We start from the raw sequence: 16,086 nt of genomic DNA, 5'->3' as shown, positions 1-16,086 counted from the left end.
TCAGAGGACGTCACGCTGAGGATGCTGATGCTGTAGGTCACGTGGTGATGTGTTCAGACTCCATCAGCCCCGACTTGTGACCACACCTGCACGAGTTAAATAAATCCTGGGAAGAGGTGCTGCAGGAGGAGGACGACCCCCACCACCATGAGGCCGCAGAAGAAGAGAACCAGCCAGACAGGAAACGATCCTGGACAGGGACAGAAGGTTAGGGAGTTCAGACAGCAGCATCATGCCTCTGATGAACACAGGATCCTTAATCAGAGAGGACACCAGTCTGTGCAGCAGCACACACTGTAAGGTAGTTAACTTTTTCACTGGAGTTATTACTTCTTCTCTGCTCTAAAACATACACAGGAAGCTGCTCTGTGCTGCCACCTTGGAGGTATTATAGTAACTACTGAGTTAGAGCAGAGGAGAAGAAGTGATGTCATCACAGATGATGGTAAACAACAAGAGACGAACAGAGAATATAACATCAGTCACATCACATCTTTACGAGCCTCACACGGCTGTCGGATTGATTCTCAAATTCAGAAAGGTAAGAATGGTATCTGAACATTTGTACAGGAGATCAGGTGAGAAGGTTTGAGGTGATGATAAACAAGCTGAGTGTGTTCAGATGATGCCGATGGTGAAGAAGGACTCACTCCTGTTAGCGACAGCATGGACCTGACAGCGGCTGTCCACAGCCACACTCAGCATGGCCGTCTCGTTGTTCCCTCTGCTGTGTTCAGGCAGGAAGGCCAGGTCTGTCACCACGATGCCATGAGACTCCTGCACATAATACAGCTTCTACACACACACACACACACACACACACACAGAGGACGTTATCAGCACACAGCCGGACTGACTGTTTACGTACCTGTTGTACCTGCACAGAGTGCTGTTTACCTGCAGCGAGAAGGAGATGTAAATGGCCACTGATCCCGTCACAGTTCCCAGACCGAGAAACGTTCCAGAGTCACTAAGAGAGGGAAGATTCGTCCTTTAATTACACAGATCATTTCAGTTTGGCCCCATCAGTCAGGTTGATACTCCTGTCATTTTTACTGTGACTTCACACCTTCTCAGGGGGCGTTGTCATTTCAGTTCTTTTGAATACATTATTAAAATCATGTCACAGAAGTGAAACGTGCTCAGCATGGTGAATGTAGCATGAAGAAACCTGCTGGTGCGTTCAGGTGCTGCAGTGAGGGTCTGAACATTGACTTTATTATTCAGCTTAAACTAGGGATGTGCACTTTAACCGGTTTACCGTTAACCGACCGTTAACAATTTCACCAGTTAAACGGTTAAATAAAATGTGTCTTTTTTTAATACACTTAGGATATATTTGGGAAACATGTTCTGTTGTCGTGAGCTGAGCTGAGCCTGAGAGCAGAGCAAAATGAAACCAGCAGTTAAACAGTTAAAGCTTTGTCGCATGTCTCTGCTCCTGGGACGTCACGGTACCGTCTGAGCGTACGGCGGGTCTCACAGGTAACAGACTGCGCACCAGACTGACCCCACAGCATGTCACATGTTGCTATTTCCTCACCAAAACCAGCAGACAAACTGTCCTACATAATAAGGCCTGCTGTAGGCCTTTTCATTTGAAGTGTCCACAGCCTGTTGTTAACGTGTTGACTGTTTGTGAGCTGAAACGAAACCTGTACGCACGAGGCACAGCAGGGAACTCATTAACTATTTAAAGCTCCAGACAGGCCGTCAGGTCCGGACAGGATGTGATGTTTATTAAAGTTCTGTGTCTGACCATCAAAGACAGGTCGGCGGTAAATGTTTGTTTACTTCTTGTTGCTGCTGGATCGCACGGCTGTATGCTCACGTGCGTAATGGACACTGGACAGTGTGTTAATGTCTGTGGGCACAATTGTCGGTGCCACAGGTATGTCTGAGGATTATAATAAATTTACCTCTTAGTTGTTTGTGTATGTCTGTGTGTGTGTGTGTGTGTGTGTGTGTGTGTGTGTCTCCGCTGTGCTCTGCTTAAAATACGTGCTGAGTCTGTTTTTGATGGAGGCCGCTTCAAGCATGCGTCAAGCTGAAGAGAGCAGATCGTTCCAAACAGGAAGTCACACACAAAAACAGCATAGAGCATCCGGTCGTTTCAAAATAAAACACCATGTACAGACTCCTGTTTTATATCCTATTACCATGTATGCTATCACTGTGTTCTCACTAATATATGGAATGATATCCAAATGAGCGGATAATCAACCTCAGAGGTGCAAACTGAACTGAACTGAAACTGAACACGTTTCCTGCGTGATAATGTAGTTCTCCCACTATGTTGTGGTCTCGTGAATCCAGCTGCCAGCTCTCTGCTGCGCTGTGGACCAGACACGCCTCCTGTGGGGTATAGGGCGCGCGCCGTCTGACAGACCAGAACCGCGGTGCACACACGGTGCACAAGGATCCTGTGGAATCCAGGCTTTACAGAGAGCGTACATCAGAATGAGCGCACATGAAGGAGAGCTGGGTGTCGGTCTCAGTTTAACCGTTAAGAATAACAGTTAATTGGTTATTAACTGTTAAGAGTGACAGTTAACCAGTCAAAGACAAACTTCTAAATGCACATCTTAAACACAGCACTACATTTTTTCACCAGTTCTCGCTTCACAGTAACTTAACATGAACCCATCTCTGACCTGACAGCCAGACTGGAGACGACCTCGAAGCCACAGGCCGCCGTCAGCATGGGCAGGAAGCTCCTCCCGTCCCACTTGGTGAGGTAACAGGGCGGGGGTTTCCTGTCCCGTTTGTGGGGGATCTGGACGGTGTAGAGCCTCAGGGCGTCTTTCTGGTCCTCCACCTTTCCAAACCTGAAACATGGAAACATGTTCAGTCACATGGCATCATCCACCACAGAAGAAGAAGCTGTGTGTGTGTGTGTGTGTGTGTGTGTGTGTGTGTGTGTGTGTGTGTGTGTGTGTGTCTGTTTACCTGCAGGCCATGTATCGATATGTCTTCTCAGCGATGTGAGGCATCGTCTCAAACCATTTCAGACCCATGGCCTGCTGGTTTCCACTCCACACGCTGCAGGCAAAGTCCCGGCCGACCGTCACCAGGTGCTGCACCCGAACACAAAATAATGATGACTGATCAATCAACATACCTGTCACTGTTTAGAGCCTACACTAAATAACAGGAGTCACCTTGTTCCCTGGACTCATGTCCAGGTCTTCAATCTCTCCTTCATGAGCTTTGAAGTCAAACTTCTTCTTCAGGGACGGAAACTGTAGAGAGTCGCACATACAGGACATTGTTAAAAAGTTTACTATATACACCTGCTATAAAGGCAACAAGAACATCAAACACCTTCGATTGATCATGATGCGTCACACATGTATTTCCTGTTGTTTTGTAGGTGAACATAAAAGTGAACAAAGATCTAAATAATGTCCAGTCTCCTCCTGTCAGAGCTGAACCAGGAAGTGAATCTGTCAAAGGTCGTCCACTAAAAGTTCTTGTTGTTTCCACTGACAGGCTCAGATTGTTATTCTAAGTGTGTGACAACATCACAGAAAGGATCCCTACAGAGATAGACCTTTTTGTTACAGAGGAAGATGATTTTTTTAACCACAAACAGACGTTACATCGTTCTCTGCAAACACACCAGACTCCATTGATAAAAACAGTGATTTAAGCTCACAGCGCACAGGAGCTGCTGGTTTACTGCGGCCTGAAACCACTGAGTTATATGTGTTATTGTGTTGGATCTGAGAAACTCTTTAAACACCAAGGTGTAACAACAAAGTTACTCTTTAATAAAAATAAGGCCCAGGATTAAAAACATCTTTACAAATGTAACCTGGAGGTGAAGGAGTGATGGCAGCTAAATAGAGAACTCAAGGTGAAAACCTTTTTTTTGCATTTGAAAAGCAGAAAGCAGCTTACTACTAACCCATACTATATTAAAAGTCATTAAGCATTTCACCTCATGGTTTCACAACCTGCAGCACCGGTGATCTGGTGTCTGAATACTCAAACACAGCTGCTCTATAACATTTAAGAACACCTGTGCACTGTTTACCTCCCAGACCCGGATGTGTCCGTCTGTGCCTCCTGTCAGCAGCAGGCTCAGGTCAGGACTGAAGCGGACCACCTTCTGCAGCGGGTCCTGAGGGTTCAGGTCTGACTGGACTTCAGCCAGACCGGTCACAGAGATGTTAACCGTCTCATCCTTAGTGTCTCCTGATGCTGCAGCTCCGTCCTGTCCTCCTCTGTCTCCTTTCCCCGCTCGTCTCCGGGCGTTCCCCTTCTGCACGTTGTTCCCTGCTGAACACAGGACACAGAGATTTACTGGATCATTACACACCACGGCCGGAAACAGAGAGGTTTAACCGAAACGCAGGTTTAGATGTATGATATGAATGAGGCTGATATTATTCAGGATGGGGAGTCTCACCATCTTTAGCAGCAGCTTTGCCATCTTCTTTCTGTGAGCAGCGTTTGAACCTCATCAGAGAGCAGGTCCCGTCCTGTCCCGCAGCGATCACTCCGTCACCCACAGCCACGTTCATGGTGGCTCGAGTGTCGGTGTCGTGAGAGTGAAGAAGAGTGGCAGTGTACTGATGTTCTCCCACCAGCTGCAGCTCGAGGAAGTGCTGAAGCACACAGACAACAGTGTGACTCTGCTGCTGCTTAAAGCCTGTGATCATTCACACACTGACATGTTGTAGTGTCGATGGCTGAATGACCTAAATAAATAAACCTTTCGTGATCTATAATCGTATTACACTCTTCTGCTGCAGGAGACACAGCGCTGAGTACAGAATGTGTCGTCACTTATTTAAACTGTTTCTTCATCCTCTGGATTTCCTCTGTGTGCATGCATTGTCCTGTAGTGTTTTCAGCCTTCAGGGCCACCGTAGTAATCTGTTAAATTAACAGTGTAAACCCTGTAACAGTGGATCCTGAGTACTCACCACAGCATTCTTGATGCCAGTCTTTGAGGCCCCTCCTCCTCCTGCTGTGATCACCAGCCCTGTTTTAGGGTCCACTCTAATAGAGTATAAGGGAAAGGGGGCTCTGTACAGATCTGGCACCCTCCTCTTCCCCATCGTCGATGTGCAGGTCACTCACTTCTTCATAAATCCTCTGAGTTCAAACACACCTGTGTGAAACAGAGTGAATTGTTGTTACTGACACATATCACAGCCTTTGTCTGAGCGGGTCATTCATTTTAATTCAGTCAAATCAAAGTAAGAAGGCTTTGCCTCCGGACATCTCCACTGCCCTGTTCTCTCTTCTGTAGCACACCTGAACTAGCTAAATCTGCATCATGGGATGCAGAATGAAGTGTGTTTAAAACATGAAGGTATATATATATGGTATATATGTATGTTCCTCTGCTCTGGGCCAATAAACTCATAATAATTAAAGCGAGCACCGTTTTTTCACGAGCAGTTCATTGAGTAAAAAGATTCATCAGATCATTTTACAATGAAAGTAAAGCAAACCGCACTTACAGCCCGGGTTTAAAGCCAAATAGAAATAATACATGAGCTGATGTAAGCACTGATGCAGGTAGCTCTGTTTTGTTTCACTGTAATACTTTATGCTTATTGTTCCTCATGAATTAGCAACTCATGGTGTATTACAGCACAGCCCCCGTCATGTTCAGAAACTGACAATAGAAAATGAAGTATATCAGCTGTTACTCACTGCGCATGCCTCTGTGAGAGACAACATCGGAAATATGTTAGCAAGTTATAGATGAAAACAGTGATTTTGTAAACTTCTTTAAGTATTATTTAACTCAGAATAACCTGTTTCATCCTGTTAACTGACAGTGTGTGTTTCATCCTGTTAACTGTCAGTGTGTGTGTTTCATCCTGTTAACTGACAGTGTGTGTGTTTCATCCTGTTAACTGTCAGTGTGTGAGGATGTCAGACTGCAGCAGCTCTTCCTGTGTCACTGTGTAGTGAATGTAGCTTCAGGCTGAGCTAACAGTGGAGCTAACAGACTGAGCTCTGTCACACGATGAGCTTATTGCTGACTCTGTCCGATGTGAATACAACTGTTTTTCAGCAGAAACGTAACAAATCTTTAATGTTATAAGTGCAGCGAATGTGTCAACAACGATGTCATATCCTTTAGCTAGAATAGCTTCTGTTAGCACTAAGTTATAGCCTGCTAGCATGCTAGCTCTTTCCTCTGATTTAAGTCTCCTACCTGTGCAACAGTCCCCGTTTGTGTTCCGTTGTTATTTAATCATGGAGCTAAAAGCTAAATCACCTGATTTCATCATGAGCTGTCACTGACAAACGCTTTAATATGAAGAGAAGGAACTAAGAGCTAGCAGCGGCTAAAGACAGCTCGACAGCCGCTTCCCTACCTACACGTCAGCAGCGTACGGTGCGTCATGACGTCGTCACAAGGTTTTTTTGTTTGTTTGTTTTTTGTTAACCCCCGATAAGTTGATCTGCCATGGAGGCATTTTTCAAAATACAGGTTGTGTTTTTGACATTTTCCACATAGAAAAGAAAGTATGTCTCCGTTCTGTTCGGGCTAACACAGTTATTATTGTTGTGTTAATCACGAGGTCGTGATGATGATTAAACTTCATAAACTTCCTATATGTTTTGCGAAATAGCAGCAATTGCAACATCAAATACAAGAGATTTTAATGAAAAGATATGAAGATAACAGAGCTACATTTGAATGTACAAAACATTACAATAATACAAGAGACTATTTTAGACCCTTCAACAAGCATTGGTTCTGTATTAAACTCTTTTAAAAACATTTTCTAATTCATTACTAATAACTACTAAAATCACAATAAACCGAATGTACATTCTGAAGAGGCTCTCCTGACTCACTACAATGTTCGATTTAAATAGTTATTCATAGGAAGTTGTTTAAGATTTTTTGTTGGGTTGAGTAATTGTTTGTTTTTTACAGTATTTATAAGTTTATAAGAAGATATCCAGAATGAAAATATGCTATATAGGCTTTTTAAAACTCCTTTATTCACCGGTAGGTTTTTATTAGTCACGTGCCTGGTGCCTTCATGAGCCTGTCTCTGTATATCACATGTCACACTAACACCTGTTGTCCTACAGTATCTATCATCATTTTACAGATACACGAACAGCATGAGGTCGACTTACTCAACAGAGACAAACTTTAATAAATCATTTGTTGCTGACTCTGCCTGATGAGGTGTCAAAAAACTCGGAAAATTTGTCAATTTGTCAACAACGTTGGAAATACATCTCTGAAAGTCAGAAAATTGACAGACTTGACATCATAAATATGCAAATAATTAGTAAACCAGAGAAAATGTTGGCTTGATGCACTGGGCATGTTCATGTTCATATGATCTGTGAAATGGTATCAGGATACGTAGATTAACCTAGATTAATTCTAAGCAATAAAATACAAACTTTATTTTCACATGAACACTTGAAGCTGTGGACACACAGAAGTTGGTAAACTACCTCCAAAGTCAGGGGCCATTTGAGGAGCACGTGGATGCAGGGTTGAGATAAACGTACTGAATCTGAAAGTATTCTTGGTGTCGTCGATGATTCTGGTGAAACCTGCAGGTCGTGTTTCTGAGAAGAAACTGAAAACAGCACGTGAGATGAAAGACTGTGGCTGGCCGAGTGATTTCTAAGAAACTGGAGAAAAGGATTTAATTAAGCATTTCTGTCAAACATTTTATCAACCAGAGTCAGACTGAGCAGCTTTGGCTGATGAGGACAGATTAACTCTTGATGCTCTCCAGTCTGACGCTCTGTTTATGGTTTATCTCAAGATAAGATTAGATTCAACTTTATTGCCATTGCACAAGCACAAGTAAATGAATGAATAAATTGAACAACGAAATGCAGTTTATCAGAAGTGCAAAACAGCTTTGAAAAGAACTTCATGTTGCTCTTTCACATGGATTTAAGCAGGCGGTAAAGACAAACTGGATGTCATCTTAGTGGTCGGGAGTAGGAGGTCAAAACAGCCACTTTACGTTAAATAAAAGATAAAGTATGTTTTTATTCCACAATTAAACTCTTGTATCGTTTCTCTGCTCAGACACACGGTGGTTTTACCCGTCACAAGATGCACATAGTCTGTGTGTACCATTAGTGGTCCTCGCTCCTGATGTTGAATCACACAGTTCATTAAGCTCTCTCCTGTCTCCCACAGAAGCATCATGAGGGAAATCCAGACGTTAATTAATGACTCATAATGCATTCAAGAACCCGCCAGATCTCTGAGGACTGCAGGCCGTCTGAGACTGTGACATATCAGCCCTGATGATGGTCACATGATCATACTGACTGTCTGTCTGTGTCTCTGTCTGTGTCTCTGTCTGTCTGTCTGTCTGTCTCTCTTTCTCTTTGTCTGTCTGTCTGTCTGTCTGTCTCTCTTTCTCTTTGTCTGTCTGCCTGCCTGTCTCTCTCTCTTTCTCTCTGTCTGTCTGTCTCTCTCTCTTTCTCTCTGTCTGTCTGTCTGTCCGTCTCTCTCTCTTTCTCTCTGTCTGTCTGTCTGTCTGCATGTCTGCCTGCCTGCCTGTGTGTCTCTCTGTCTGTCTGCCTTTCTGCCTGCCTGCCTGCCTGCCTGTCTGTCTGTCTGCCTGTCTGCCTGCCTGTCTGTCTGTCTGCCTGCCTGCCTGCCTGTCTGTCTGTCTGTCTGCCTGTCTGTCTCTCTGTCTGTCTGTCTCTCTCTCTGCCTGCCTGTCTGTCCCTGTGTGACCTTGTCGCTGGGTTCAGGACAGTGAAGCTGCAGATGACGGTCCTGGTCGATGGACACAGTGTGTCTGAATGCTCCGAGCTCTCAGCAGGCTTCAGTGGAACAATCGATACAGCCTGCTGGTGCTGTGCTGTTATTAACAGCTGCCGGTGTTGGACGGGTCCATTATCACACACTAATGTACAGGAAGCTGAACTCAGATCAGTAAACTGGAGATTCAACAGCCGATCTGTAGAAATTAATATTTGCTGCACACATCAGGCTTCATTTCCTTTTTATTTTTTGTGAGTTGATAAAAGTTTTGTGCTTTCTGTTATTGTTCTGTTTCACCCGGTTTAAAGGTGCACAAACAACGCCCAACTCACCTTAACATTAAAGTTGGCAGTTGCTGGTTGCAGTCTTTAGAATGTTCTGAAAACCAACTGCCAGCTCCACACTGCGCAGACGTTAGCTGACAGGACACACTTCAGTTTTGGTTAAACTAAAGTGAGTGCTGAACAGACAGAGAGTTAACCCACATTAGGAAAAGAAGGTCATGTTACTGGTGTTCCGCACTCTCAGAATGCTGCAGTTTGTTGGGAAAAGGTGCACATTGGTCCGACTTTCAAAGACTCCACCAAACCCGACTGGACATGTCAAACTGGAACAACTCCATCCGACAAACAGCCTGTCGGTGCACACTGACCCGACAGTTGGTGTTGGTCGGCGTTTGTCTGGGCACTGTGCAGCCTTAACGGACATTCAATGAGCTTTTTAGTGACTGTTACATTGATGACAGGAAGTTGCAACATGTTCTCATGTCATGTCATTAGATACTGATGCTTTGCACCATCAACAGACTGTTTCACTCAGAGCAGGTCCTCTGAGCGTCTGATGATGCTGCAGCAGGGTTCACAGCACAGTTAGCTTAAAGCCAGGTGAGTCTCATGCAGACAGTACGCTGTGCACGGAGGGCCAGACTACGTGTTGGTATTTAAACTTTGTAAATGAGAACAGGCTGTAAACGGTCTCCACACACTCTGGAGGGCTGTATTAGATATCATCAAAAAACTAAATAATGAAACATCTTTATTAAGACAGCTGTTCATCCCCATGGTTATAAAATATAAAATATGTGGGTGTCTTCTGCACCTGTGGTTCAAAGCCCCCCGTGCAATTCCACACCCTGAGAACCCGAGACAGGGAGCCCCCAGCTGTTCCTCTGTTGGGTTGGACTTTGTTTTTAACCCTCAGATCAGATCGAAACAAACTGAAGCAGCTAAAGACAAAGATGGCTGCGCGTGTCCCCAGCTCAGACCCTGTTTCACATGTTTCTCCTGATGGACACGATTCAGCCCCTGACAGCACTTCAGTGAGGCCAGTGTCATGTTGTTCAAATTACATCGACCCCTGCTGTGATGGTTAATGGCTCTTATTGAACCCTCTCCAGCTGGATGCACACGCGTGTTGATGATGTAACACGTGACTTAAATTACATCACACCATATATCTAACTTTAATACAGCTTCACATGAAACTCCACATGAACTGCAGACAGCACATTCACATTAACCCCCTCTGTCCAACTCTAACTAACCTTTTATCCACAGGTGACACAAGGTTTTACTTCCTACACACGACACTGAGACGAAAGGAGGGGATGGTCGTTCACACAGGGGGAGGAGCTACATTAAGACACAAGATGGCAGTGTGATTTCAGTGGTTTCATGATGAAACAGGCAGGTACACATGCAGGCAGGCAGGTCCAGGTGAACATTCAGAACAAAGCTCAAACACAAGCAGAAATAAAGAACAGAGGAGTCACATGGGCGGGGACCTGGACAGGAGCAGAGCTGCTTTTTATTCAGAGCAGATAATAGTCTACTTTCTCGCTTCTCACGTTGCAGTCAGACTGTATCTCTCTGTGTTTTGTCCCTCCAGGCCACCATACTTCTTAGACATTCCTGTTATTGTTTTCTGTTCTGTTAAGACTTTCCCTGGACACCTGTTAAGTCCCATCAACACCTGGAAACATGCCACAGTTCATTCAATGAAGCAGGCTCCTCCTCAAATAGGAAGTGTCCTTGAGCAAGGCACCATCAGCTGCTTCGGTCGCCATAACAACCAGCCTGAAGCCAGGCAGCCATTCTCCATCCACACTGACAGACATCATCATGAGTGTGTTATTAACTCCTCAAACACACACACACACACACACACACACACGCGCGCGCACACACACACACACACACACACACACACACACACACACACACACACTGCAGACTGAACCTCTTCTTCTCTGATCGAGTCTTCTTCCGGTCCTCACCTCCAGGAGGACGGAGAGGGAGGCGGAGGGGGGAGGAGGGGGCGGGGAGGAGGGGGGGGGGAGACAAACTGTGGACACGGAGAGTCACGTCAAGTTACACAGGGAGCGGCAGAGCGAAGACGGAAACGTTTCAACACTTACCTTCAAAGTAAAAGCGTCAACCATAACAGAGCCAAACGTTCTCTGAGCACAAGAATAAAGCAGCAGATACAGTGACTGTGATGTGGGCTGTTAGAACACACTGCAGGGGGATATGACTGTCACTTCACAGAGGTGTGCAGCTCTACAGTCTGTTGAATGGATATTAAGTCTCTGTTATGCCCGGGTTATTAACGATGTAATGATGTAGTGTTATAAACATTGAGTTACACAGACCGCTGCTCAGACGGTCCACTCATGAGACAGATCATGTAAACACAGGTAAAGCCTGTCAGAGAGTCTGTTTTAATTCTGCTCATAGATGATCGGCTCGCTGTTTTCGTCAAACTATAGCCTGTAATATCTCTCCTGCATGTTTTCAACAATGTGGTTGTTCTAATGTACAAATTCATTTTTAATAAATCTTCACATGTCTTATTAATGCTTTATTATATTTACCCCGTTATTTAAGAGTTCATTTGTGAAAGTTTTATTTTGAAAGCGACCGGAAGTCTCGTCTTCTTGAAGCGTAGACATTGACTGTGGAGCGGTTCCGTGTCTTCTGCGGAAAACAGCCCGGACCCAGCAGCAGCGGGAGCGGCTCTGTGGATCGTCTCTGTCGAGGAAGATCATCTGCTTTTATTCTTTGATCACACCGAGGTTTCTCTGTTTCCGGCGGGCTGAGGAGCCACACACACACACACACACACACACACACACACACAAACATCTGTGTGAGGGGAATTAGCAAGGAGGAGACGACATCTGTTTTCAGGAGACACGGTGAGCATCAGGTCTGTTGTACCGCAGCGCGAGGACCGAGGACAGAGAGAAAGCTTCCGGTAGAGACGGACGGTGGTCAGATGTAACCGGACATAGAGAGAGCCAGTCGGGAGAACAGAGTGGAGCTCCGAGAGGCTGCAGCAGCCATTAAACAGGTCTGATCACTGAAGGCTCCTCCATCACCTGACGGAGCTCACCGAGCTGCTGCTTCATGTCTGCAACAGTGTGACGGTGTTTTTACAACCTGTGAGTGTGTGTGTGTGTGTGTGTGTGTGTGTGGTGTGTGTGTGTGTGTGTGTGTGTGTGGTGTGTGTGTGTGTGTGTGTGTGTGTGTGTGTGTTTGAGAGAGAGACAGAGAGAGAGAGAGAGCAACATGTAGCTGAGCAGGCCTGCAGCTCTCAGCCTGTGTGCCTTCAGGTTTCTGTTCAATAAAATGTGCTCGTGCATGGTTTAAGTCCATCCTCAGGTGTGTACCTGGTGCTCAGGTAGAGCTGGATGGAGAGCATCAGTGTGTCACAGATGACATGATGCTGGAGGCTTGTTAAAGGTCCTGAGCAGTAGACACAGCTGTTGGACTGAAACGCTCTGCTGTGCAGCAGTCAGTCCTGTGCTACGTCACACAGAGTGTTGGAGGACCTGAACACTGTGTCACTGTGTGTGTCTTTAATGTGTCTGCAGCTGCTGCTGTGATTAAAGTATGTGATCCTCCCTCTCTCAGGCCTTGTGAGCTGGACGCTGACACAGAGGAAGTCTTACAAACACAGCCTGTCATGTCTGCGGGCGGAGGTGGACAGCCGAGGAGCAGCAGGAGTCACATCTGCACCGCTGACAGAGGAGGCAGGAGGAGCGGGGTGTGCGGGTCACGTTGCTGAGGCCGAATGGGCGTGTCCTACCTGTGACAGGACTGATGACGTCAGCAGCTGTAGATGGAGCGATCACAGTCAGAGATGTAAGAAGACATCACAGCGCGCTGACTCATGACACATGACGGCTCTCTGGGGGAAACAGAGGAAGCTCAGCAGAACAGACACACACAGGTGATGCACACCTGAGACTTCACTCTGCACACACACACACACACACACACACCCTGTCTGTAAAAGAGTCCAGCATGCCTCGGAACCGGGCCTTCTCAGAGCCGGAGTACTCAGCGGAGTACTCGGCGGACTGCTCGGTAACGCTGCCCTCTGACCCCGGGCAGGCGGTTGGCCGGACGCACGAGGTGACGGTGCGGAGCTCCGGCTGCTGCCTCTGCCTGCCGCGCTTCATGCGCCTTACATTCGCACCAGAGTCCCTGGAAAACCTGTACCAGACCTACTTCCGGAGGCAGAGGCACGAGACGCTGCTGGTACTGGTGGTGTTTGCCGCGCTCTTTGATAGCTATGTCATCGTCATGTGTGCGGTGATCTACACCTCCGACAAGCTTGCCTCTGTGCTCGTGGCCTCTCTCGGGCTGGTTGCAGACGTCGTCCTCTACCTGCTGTGCCGCTTCGGGCTGCTGCCGGACCGCGTGACCCGCCGGGTGGTGCCCTACGCCCTGTGGGTGCTGATCGCCGCGCAGATCTTCTGCTACCTGGGGCTGAACTTTGCGCGCTTCCACCAGGCCTCGGACACGGTGGGTTGGCAGGCCTTCTTCAGCTTCTCCTTCTTCCTCACGCTGCCTCTCAGGCTCACACCCATCGTGCTCATCACTACGGTGTCCTGCGGGGTCCACACGCTGGTGCTGGGGGTCACCATCGCACAGCAGCAGCAGGAGGACATCCAGGGGGCGGCGCTGGGACGACAGGTGAGTCAGGGAGGGTTGGTGGTTTATATACCTGAGTGTAGTTCGGTAGCTCGAGGCTCACTGAAGTGTTCTTGTGAGGTAGCTGGAGATATTCAGTCATATAAACCGCAGCTGTTTCTGCTCCCAGAGTAGTCCTCAGACCCTCAGCCAATCACAGAGCTGCCTCAGGATGACTGACAGTCACATCACTGAGCCAGGTACTCTTTATTACACACCTGAGGTTTTTATTTATATGTCAATGACACTGCTGACATATCAACATCCACTCAGGGTCTGCTTCCTACAGAAGCACCTCGGAGTTTGAAGCGTTTGTTCCATGACAAGTTCAAGTCCAGTCACCTTCTTCTTCTTTTAAATATCACAAATATTCTTTATCTTATTTCAGGTTCCTCACTTCAACTAATATAAACATGTTTTTAACAAGAGAGAGTTCTCTAAAGTAATCTTCAGCAGCAGCAGTGTAGGACGTCAACGATCTGCAGAGGAAGATTAAAGGATAAGTCAGCAGGAGCAGACTCTGGTCTTTACATGCTTCATATGAGCTGATAGTTTGTTAGAGTTTGCAGCAGCAGTAGCTCCTGTGCTCTGTGACATAAAAACACTGTTTTTATCAATGGAGTCTGGTTTGTTTGAAGAGAGCGATGTAATGTCAGGTGTATCTCTGTAGGGATCCTTTCAGAGATAACATGATATTACCAGCAGATTCATGTGATCTGAGTTTACCTAAAGGTATTATAAGTCGGATTTTCCTTGAAAATTAAAATATAGACTTTTACAAATATAATATAATATAAATCATCACTTTGGGCCTCTATACATGTGTGTGTGTGTGTGTGAGTGTGCGTGCAGACCCTTGTGAGACCCTTCCCTCTGCATCTATTCTGTTGTTTTGCTTTGCACGGGACGTTTTCTGGAGGGGCGCTGTTGTGGTTCCCTGAGCCAATCACAGCGTATAGGTGAGTGTGGGAGTGGTGAGTGGGAAATAAGCAGCTGAACCCCATTCAGACCGGCGAACATGGCTAAAGAGCGATGCAGAGTTGGTCTTCTTTCTGTTGGACAGGTAGGCACCTCAAACCGGGTAGGACAAGCTAACCGGCGGTTAGCATGCTAGCGCAAAGTTAGTGTTAGCCTGGCGGGGTGGGCGTTGTTCTTGCACAAGAGAGTGAGCTTCTGGTGAAGAAGAGCCCAGGAGGAGGGGCCCAGTTTGAATGTGTTGTTGACAAAATGAAGGAATAGTCCGACTCATGTTACCTTTAACTAAATCAGTTCTGTGAGTCAGACGAGACACGGACGTCTGAAACCTCTGTGACTCTGATGCTTCTCACACACACTCATATAGCTCAGATTTAAACACATTAATCTGAAGTACATTTCAACAATTCTTCGAATGAGCCCACTGATGAATGCATCGAATGTACGTTATTAAGAGAGGACAGGAGGATGGATGGATGATGGATGGATAAATGGATAGATGGATGGATTAATGAACGGATGGATGGATAAATGGATGGATGGATTTAAATAACATGACAAAGAGTTGGTCTAGACCTGCTCTTTTTGTAAAGTGTCTTGAGATAACTCTGATTATGATTTGGCGCTATACAAATAAAATCTGATTGATTGATGGATGGATAAATGGATGGATGGATGGATGGATGGATGGATGAGTGGATGGATGATGAATGGATGGATGGATGGATGATGGATGGAAAGATGGATGGATGGATGGATGAGTGGATGGATGATGAATGGATGGATGGATGGATGAATAGGTGGAACGATGGATGGATGGATGGATGGATAAATGGATGGATGGATGGATGATGGATGGAAAGATGGATGGATGGATGGATGAATAGATGGATGGATGAAAGGATGGATAGATAAATGGATGGATAGATGAATGGATGACTGGATGGATGATGGATGGATGGATGGATAAATGAATGGATGGATGAATGATGGATGGATGGATAAATGGATGGATGGATAGATGGATGATTGAATAGATGGATGGATGGATGATTGAATAGATGGATGGATGGATGATGGATTGATGACTAGATAGATATATGTGTGGATGGATGGATGGATAAATGAATGGATGGATGAATGATGGATGGATGGATAAATGGATGATTGAATGGATGGATGGATGGATGGATGGATGGATAAATGGATAAATGGATAAATGAACGGATGGATGGATGGTCTTACAGCCTGATGTATCTTCTCTCACTCTTGATCTGAGTGACATGTTGAACACACACAAACACACACACACACACACACACACACACACCATCCTACTGCCTCATTTACCATTAACTCTGTGCCATGAGATCTTACACAGGATGTCAGAGG

At 46.0% G+C, this 16,086-nt stretch overlaps 2 protein-coding genes across 3 annotated transcripts in view; one reads left to right on the top strand and one right to left on the bottom strand.

Moving 5' to 3' along the window:
• Positions 1-6,347, bottom strand: part of preb (prolactin regulatory element binding) — a 7,158-nt gene extending 811 nt beyond the window's left edge. The window contains exons 1-10 of one of the 2 annotated variants that reach the window (XM_069656137.1): positions 6,185-6,347; positions 4,935-5,122; positions 4,415-4,613; positions 4,040-4,284; positions 3,162-3,242; positions 2,950-3,077; positions 2,655-2,828; positions 898-970; positions 651-795; positions 1-190 (exon numbers count right to left, since the gene is read on the bottom strand). The exon at positions 1-190 is cut by the window's left edge and continues 811 nt beyond it. In XM_069656137.1, the coding sequence (XP_069512238.1) occupies positions 96-190; positions 651-795; positions 898-970; positions 2,655-2,828; positions 2,950-3,077; positions 3,162-3,242; positions 4,040-4,284; positions 4,415-4,613; positions 4,935-5,069 (1,275 nt within the window). In that variant the 5' untranslated portion in view covers positions 5,070-5,122; positions 6,185-6,347 and the 3' untranslated portion in view covers positions 1-95. The remainder of the gene's footprint in view (positions 191-650; positions 796-897; positions 971-2,654; positions 2,829-2,949; positions 3,078-3,161; positions 3,243-4,039; positions 4,285-4,414; positions 4,614-4,934; positions 5,123-6,184) is intronic. The other variant, XM_069656138.1, reaches the window with a different exon arrangement.
• Positions 6,348-11,729: 5,382 nt separating this feature from the next.
• The window catches only part of adcy3a (adenylate cyclase 3a), a 28,187-nt gene continuing 23,830 nt past the window's right edge, over positions 11,730-16,086 (top strand). The window contains exons 1-2 of the mRNA XM_069655944.1: positions 11,730-12,091; positions 12,655-13,722. Of these exons, the coding sequence (XP_069512045.1) occupies positions 13,048-13,722 (675 nt within the window). The 5' untranslated portion in view covers positions 11,730-12,091; positions 12,655-13,047. The remainder of the gene's footprint in view (positions 12,092-12,654; positions 13,723-16,086) is intronic.

The sequence above is a fragment of the Semicossyphus pulcher genome, unplaced genomic scaffold (genome assembly GCF_022749685.1).
Source record: "Semicossyphus pulcher isolate SPU_LCO1_2020_fin unplaced genomic scaffold, fSemPul1.0.p SCAF_9, whole genome shotgun sequence".
NCBI classification, from domain to species: domain Eukaryota; kingdom Metazoa; phylum Chordata; class Actinopteri; order Labriformes; family Labridae; genus Semicossyphus; species Semicossyphus pulcher.
This window is presented reverse-complemented; position numbering and strand designations above follow the sequence as displayed.